This window comes from Myotis brandtii, unplaced genomic scaffold (assembly GCF_000412655.1).
Source record: "Myotis brandtii unplaced genomic scaffold, ASM41265v1 scaffold64, whole genome shotgun sequence".
Classification (NCBI taxonomy): domain Eukaryota; kingdom Metazoa; phylum Chordata; class Mammalia; order Chiroptera; family Vespertilionidae; genus Myotis; species Myotis brandtii.
Window position 1 is genome coordinate 160,021 of NW_005370460.1, and position 7,599 is coordinate 167,619.

General features: G+C 48.4%; 1 protein-coding gene and 1 pseudogene across 4 annotated transcripts in view; one reads left to right on the forward strand and one right to left on the reverse strand.

The window, feature by feature from the left end:
- The window catches only part of CD244 (CD244 molecule, natural killer cell receptor 2B4), a 24,883-nt gene extending 22,658 nt beyond the window's left edge, over positions 1 to 2,225 (reverse strand). The window contains exon 1 of one of the 4 annotated variants that reach the window (XM_014528577.1): positions 743 to 2,219. In XM_014528577.1, coding sequence (XP_014384063.1) covers positions 743 to 800 — 58 coding nt within the window. In that variant the 5' untranslated portion in view covers positions 801 to 2,219. Of the gene's footprint in view, positions 1 to 742 lie in introns of all 4 variants that reach the window. The other 3 variants (XM_014528575.1, XM_014528576.1, XM_014528571.1) reach the window with 3 other exon arrangements.
- Positions 2,226 to 6,564: 4,339 nt separating this feature from the next.
- Positions 6,565 to 7,227, forward strand: LOC102259760 (annotated as a pseudogene).
- The last annotated feature ends 372 nt before the right edge of the window (positions 7,228 to 7,599 follow it).

Below are 7,599 nucleotides of genomic sequence, written 5' to 3' on the forward strand. Positions count from 1 at the left end.
AGCTGCCTGCGGGCCGGCCGCTGAGGGAGAGCTCGCCCCATCGCAGCCTTATTGTCTCATCTCGGCCTCGACCTTCTATCCCCAAAGCCAGGCTCCTGCCCCTCAGCCCGACCTCAGCCTTCTCACAGGCCCTTCACACACAGTGTGCCCCTCCCGCACCCGCCCACAATGCCCTGGAGGATTAGTCAACCTGGAATGCCTCCAAGTCTCCAAAGGGGGCTGCCTGCAGCTGAGACCACAGTGAATGCAGCAGCCTGGTCCCCCTCAGGCTTCCAGCTGCTTCTCTGTGCAGCTTCTCAGTGGCGGCACGTTCTTCCCCTTCCCCCAGAGGGGCCAGGCCACCAGTCAGAGGACAACCATCCTCCTGGGCACCAGCTTTCCTGCCTCAGGGACAATCTGTGGTCTCTGACCCCCAGAACCACTGCTTTCCTGGTGGAAACCCAAGCCCAGGGCCCCTCTCCTTTCTGCTGCTAATAGCACCCAATTAGAGGCTATTTCCTTGGCCCTCCTCACAGCCAGGAAGGACACCCTCCCACCACACAGAGGTCAACTAAGCCTGAGGCTGTGCTCAAGGCCCCGCCACCCTCCACCAGCCTGTCTCCCGTCAGGTGCTCAGCCCAGTTCCAAATGATCCTGGAGAGCCACACCACCCAGAGGGGGCAGGATCTGACGCCCATGGGCCTAGCCGCTAGTCCATGCAGCACCGCCCCCCCCCCGCCCCCGCATGCAGATGGGGCCTCACCTGGGCTATGCCGTCCCTGAAGGAACAGGACTAGGAAGGCGAGAGCTGGCCCCAGCATCTCCACGAGGCAGGTGGCCGGGCGGCTCCGTCTGCAGGCGCTCTGTGCACAGGCCCCACAGCCTCCAGTCAGGGGGGCCGGGAGAGCACGACCTGCTGCTGGTCTGGCCACAATTTCCTCACCCAGAGGCTTTCTCGTTGACTGAGAGCTAACGAGGCTGCTGAAAAAGCCACAGTCCCTCGCCCGGTTGACAGTTCCCACCAATTAAACTGGCCAAGTTTGCCTCAAGTGGGTGGGGTTCACAGTGACTCACACCAGCTTCACAATCTTGTCCTTCGCTCTCCCCAGCCCAGCAGCTTTGTGCACAGGCAGAGCCAAGAACTTGTCCAGCTCTCATCTCACTGCCATGGAGACCTACATGGGGCCACACGCCTTCATCCTAGACGTCCCTTCCAACACTGTGGGGGTGGAGGGGAGAAGTTGGTGCTAGAAAACCCTATAGGCCTGGGCGTTCTCTGCAAGGTCACGTCCGCCTTTAACGCTGCAAACTGAAGCGCTTTCTTAAGAAGCTGCTCTGGCTCCAGGTCCCTGCCTGTCTGCCCACATTCCCTCCCTCCCTTTCCCACTTTCCCCTGGTCGTTCTCTTCCTTCCCTACCTTCTCACACACAGGGCCTGACCCCTTTCCCGTCACCAGGGAGGGTGAAGGCAGGGACTTTCCCTTTCTTCTGCTTTCCCGTCATAGCAAACACTTCCAGTTCCCCTCAGGCCAGCCCCTCTCATTTTCCATCCTGTGACCCACTTCCAGCCCTGAGTCTGAAGCTGGGCTGAGAGCACACGGAGACGGAGACGGGGCCATGAAGGTGGTGGTGCTCTGAACGGAGGACTGCATGTGGGGTCAAGGTGCAGACTTGGCTTAGGGAAGCTTCCCAAAGCTCGTGTCCGTAGCCTTGGTGGAGGCGGTGTGGTGAGCGGCCTTCAGAACCCAGGCTCGGAGCCGTCCACCTGGGGTGGCTGCACTCCCAGCTGTGACCTACAGGGAGCGCCAGCCTCTGTGCCTCCTGTCCTCACCTGGAAACGGGGACAGTAACACCTTCTCTTAGCTGCGAGGATTCAGTAAGTTCATGCATGTAGAGCATATTCTAGAACAACCCACAGCATTTACGAGAACTCCAGGCCAAAGATCACTATGTACGCACCATGTAACCTGCCCTCCAACCAGAACCACTTCCTTACATCAGCTCCTCTGCGGCTCCACCAGGAACAATACAGGCCGTTTCCCACCCACACCTGCTTACCTTAACCTCTAAAGAGTACCTGCCTCCTGGCACCTTTTTAAAAAAATCTGATGGTTTCACCCAACATTAATGCCACCCTTTCACAGTCTGAACATCTTTAAGGATTTCACCTGTCCTTTATAGGATACTCCCATCCAAAAATAGACATTGGTGGGTGACAGAATATGCTACCCCAAAATATGCCACTTTGGAATTTCGATTCTTTCAGCTGAAGGCAATTTTTCTTCCCCTACAGCATATACATGGACTTTAGGTGTTGTGCGTGCAAACTGTCACGGAGGAAAATTTTTCCCCTACTCTTCTAGGCTCTTTGGCTGACCTAATTAAATTGACATAAAACAGATAAATTTAATTGCTCAGAAACTCCATTTCTTTAATATGACCCTTTCTGCCCTAGTCAGTTTGGCTCAGTGGCTAGAGCATTGGCCTGCAGACTGAAGGGTCTGGGGTCTATTCTGGTCAAGGGCACACCCCCGTGTGGCAAACTCAGTCTCCAGTAGGGGGCATGCAGAGGGCAGCCAATTGATGATTCCCTCATCACTGATGTTTCTCTCTTTCCCTCTCCCTTCCTCTCTGAAATCAATATATATAAGCCCTTAGGATACCAGATTCTGATCAGCATCAAACTGAGTTAAGAACAAATGGCTACAATCGAACAGACTGTCCAACCTATGAGGGAAGGCAGGGGGTGAGGGGGTAAGAGATCAACCAAAGGACTTGTATGCATGCATATGAGCATAACCAAAGCACACAGACAGTAGCGGGGTAAGGGCATATGCTGGGGGGTGGGGGCGGCTGGGGAGAGGTCAATGGGGGGAAAAAGGAGACTTATGTAATACTTTAAACAATAAAGAATTAAAAATTAAATAAAATAAGAACAAATGGCCTCAGATTGTTAGCTGTGTGATCAAGAATAAACCCCGAAGAGGATTAAAAATGGCAGCAGAGTAAGTGGAAGCTACACAGACACCCTCTCAGAATCAAACTGGAATTACAGCTAAAATACAACAACAACAAAAAGCATCCTGAATAATCAACTGAAGACTAGCTGGAGCAGTGGTCGGCAAACTCATTAGTCAACAGAGTCAAATATCAACAGTACAACGACTGAAATTTCTTTTGAGAGCCAAATTTTTAGTTTTAACTTAAACTATATAGGTAGGTACATTGTTATTAACTTAATTAGGGTACTCCTAAGGCTTAGGAAGAGCCACACTCAAGGGGCCAAAGAGTTGCATATGGCTCGCGAGCCGCAGTTTGCCGACCACGGAGCTGGAGAGAACCCTGATAACCAAGGACTGAAAGTGCAGACCACATAGAGACTAGTAGGAGGGGCAGAGGCGCAAAAGGGCTGGCCGGGCTCCCACAGAGAGCAGCTGAAGTCCCAGAGGGATATCTCAGCTGTGAAGGGTTGCCCCTGAGAACTCTGGGGTGTAACCCCCAAGCAGGGCCCCCAGCAGAGAGCACCAGAACTGAGAAGGGTGCCCACATAACATCTGGCTGTGAAAAGCAGCAGGGTTGCTGTCTGCCAGGGAGAGACAGCTAGAAATTCAGGCACCAGACCCCGAATAGCTGCAGCAATCCTGAGAAAAAAAGACCAAAGTTGGAGCAATCACAAAACCAGATATCAAGCTATACTACAAAGCCACTGTCCTCAAAACTGCCTGGTATTGGCACAAGAACATATAGACCAATGGAACAGAGAACCCAGAAATCGACCCAAGCCATTATACTCAAACTAGAGGCTCAGTGCACAAATTCATGCACCAGTGGGGTCCCTCGGCCTGGCCTGCGGGATCGGGCCAAAACCGGCTCTCCAACATCCCCAGAGGGGTTCTGGATTGCAAGAGGGTGCAGGCCAGGCCGAGGGACCCCACAGGTGCACAGTCGGGGTTGGTGAGGGATGCGGGAGGTTGGCCAGCCGGGGAGGGACCGTGGGAGGGCTCCAGGGCATGTCCAGCCCATCTCGCTCAGTCCCAATAGGGCGGACCCCAGCAGTAAGCTAACCTACCGGTCAGAGCATCTGCCCCCTGGTGGTCAGTGCACATCAGAGTGAGCAGTTGAACAGCCTTAGCATTACACTTTGATTGGTTGAACAGACGACCAGACACTTAGCATATTAGGCTTTTATTATATAGGATAATATTTGACAAAGGAGGCAAGAGCATACAATGGAGACAAGATAGTCTCTTCAATAAATGGTGTTGGGAAAATTGGGCAGATGCATGCAAAAAAATGAAACTAGACCACCAACATACACCATACACAAAAATAAACTCAAAATGAATAAAGGACTTAAACACAGACAGGAAACCATAAAAATCTTGGAAGAATCCATAGGCAGCAAAATTGCAGACATATATTGTAGAAATATCTCCACCAGTACAGCACCTAGGGCAATGAAAACTAACGAGAAAATAAACAAATGGGACTACATCAAAATAAAAAGCTTCTGCACAGCGAAAGAAACCACCAACAAAACAACAAGAAAGCCCACTGCATGGGAGAACATTTTTTTGCCAATGTTATCTCCGATGAGGGTTTAATCTCCAACATTTACAGGGAACTTATACAACTTAACAAAAGGAAGATAAACAATCCAATCAAAAAATGGGCAAAGGACCTAGATAGATACTTTTCAAAAGAGGAGATACAGACATATGAAAACATGCTCAAAATCACTAATCATCCGAGAGATGCAAATCAAAACGACAATGAGGTACCATCTCACACCTGTCAGAATGGCTATCATCAACAAATCAACAAACACCAAGTGCTGGCGAGGATGCAGAGAAAAAGGAACACTAGTGCACTGCTGGTGGGAATGCAGACTGGTGCAACCACTGTGGAAAACATTATGGAGTCTCCTCCAAAAATTAAAAATGGAACTTCCATTTGACCCAGTAATCCCAATTCTAGGAATATATCCCAAGAAACCAGAAACACCAATCAGAAAGGATATATGCACCCCTATGTTCATAGCAGCACCATTTACAATAGCTAAGATTTGGAAACAGCCTAAGTGCCCATCAGCAGATGAGTAGATTTAAAAACTGTGGTACATCTACACAATGGAATACTATGTTGCTATAAAAAAGAAGGAACTCTTACCATTTCCAACAGCATGGATGGAACTGGAGAGCATCATGCTAAGCAAAATAAGCCGGTCAGTGAAAGATATCACATGATCTCACTCATATGTGGAATATAATGAACATAAACTGATGAGCAAAAATAGAGCCAGAGGAAAAAAATATTTTAGAATAGAAGTAATCCTGTTATTTGCAGGTTTTAATAATTTCTACAACTTTTGTGATATCATACTATGTTAGTACAGTTTTGGTAATATACTTAAAATCCTTTTACCTCTTGAAATATTAATGTTTATCGCATGTAATATTATTATATTAAGATCTTTTTCTTGAATTGGGTTTATTGTATGTAACATTATCATATTTAAAATAATTTTTCTTGAGATATTAAGGTTTATTGCATGTAACATTATATTTAAGATCGTTTTTCTTGAAATATTAAAAATAATAATAATAATAATAAAGATATCACCCAGAGGAAAAAAAAATTCAGGCATCCTCTTAAAGAGCTAACACACAAAATTTCATGTGCAGCCACTTACCCTGGGCTCCAGCAGAGGGAGGGCAGAGTGGACTTGAGCTGTGTGAGCGGAAGCCAGAGATGGGGGCTCTAGGGTTAAAACATGGAGGGCAGACACCCCGGTTTCTAAGCTGAGTCATTCCCTCACCTGCAGAGGACAACTCTCTCAGGCAGACCTTTGCTATCCAGGTGGTTTTTGCCTCAGGGTAAGACAGTTGCCCCAGCCTATTGGAAAACCTCACGTTCAACCTGTGGACAATTGCCTTCGGCTACTCAAGACTGAATACACTCAGTGCGCAGGCAGAGGCGATCTGGAGGCTTTGAGTCATTGCCTGATCTTTGCCTGAGTCAGAAACAGTGTAGCAGATCTACCTAATACATAGTCACAAACCCAAACAGGCAGCCAAAATGGGGAGATAAAAAACCAACCCCCAAATGAAAGAACTAGAAAATTCTCCAGAAGAGCTAAATGAAATGGAGATCATAAATTTATCAGACAGATGAGCCGCTTCATCGGTGCTGTTGACCTGCCCCTGGCTCCCCCGTGTCTCTCCGCTTGTCCTGCGATGCCAGTGAGCCTGCAGGGATCTTGAGCCTGGAGGAGTGGACAAGAGGCTGAAGTACCCGCTGCAGGTCAAATACTACGGGTGGAGGTCAATAAGCTGGGCAAAGTGCTGACGCTCACCCAGGTTCAGAACTGGCCCACTGGTATTTCATGGGATGGCCTTGATCCAAGTAAACTCTACACCTTGGTCTTCTTTAAAAAAAAATATGCTTATTGATTTCAGAGAGAAAGGGAGAGGAAGAGAGAAACATAGATTAGAGAATCATTGATTGGCTGCCTCCTACACGCCCCCTACTGGGGATTGAGCCCTCAACCCGGGCATGTGCCCTTGACTGGAACTGAACCTGGGACCCTTCAATCTGCAGGCTCTCTATCCACTGAGCCAAACCAGCTAGGGCTACACCTTGGTCTTGACAGACCCAGATGCTCCAGGCAGAAAGGACCCCACATTTAGGGAATGGCACCATGTCAACATGAAGGGCAACATCAGCAGTGGCACCGTCCTATCTGATTATGTGGGCTCTGGGCCTCCTGAGGGCACAGGCCTTTACCGCTATATCTGGCTGGTTGACGAGCAACCCAAGCCACTGAAGTGTAACAAGCCCATTCTCAGCAACCAATCTGGAGACCACCGTGGCAAATTCAAGGTGGCATCTTTCTGCAAAAAGTACAAGCTTGGGCCCCCAGTGGCCGGCACGTACCAGGCGGAATGGGATGACTATGTGCCAAAGCTCTATGAGCAGCTGGCTGGGAAGTAGGGGAAAGCCAGGAGACAGACATGGCCCCGGGGCCCAGGCAGTGTTCTCAAGTTCAGTGATGCATGTTGATTTCTCCTCTTGTCTGTTCCCACTCTCACGGGTGAGACCTGAGCAGAGCTGGAGGGTAACTTGTCCTTCTGCCTGTCCTTTATCATTTTACAGGGTCACACATCTGGATTTATGTTTTGATCAAATTTGAACTCCATTTTGGGGGCTATTTTGGTACTATGATGTGGTCATCAGATTGTTAATATAAGAATAAGAACTGAGAATTTAAAGGCGTATCCTCTGAAGAGCAGTAAGGAAACCTGCAGAGTCCCTTTGCTGTTGAGCTGCAGGGCTGAGCGAGAGGTTCTCTGAAATCCGTAGTCTGTGGTATTAAGTTTATCACTCTCCATTGGTGAAACAAAAGCCAGTCTGGAGTTGCCAAATGTGTTAATTCTGCTGTTTGATTACAGTTGAATAAAAACAAAAACATTGTGTGAACAAAAAAAAAAGAAAGGAATTTATCAGACAGAGTTCGGGATAATGATGGCAAAGATGCTCAACAGCATGATAAAAAATATAGTAATTATGAAAACAGAAATAAAGAATGAAATAGCACAAATAAAGAACACATTGGAAGAAA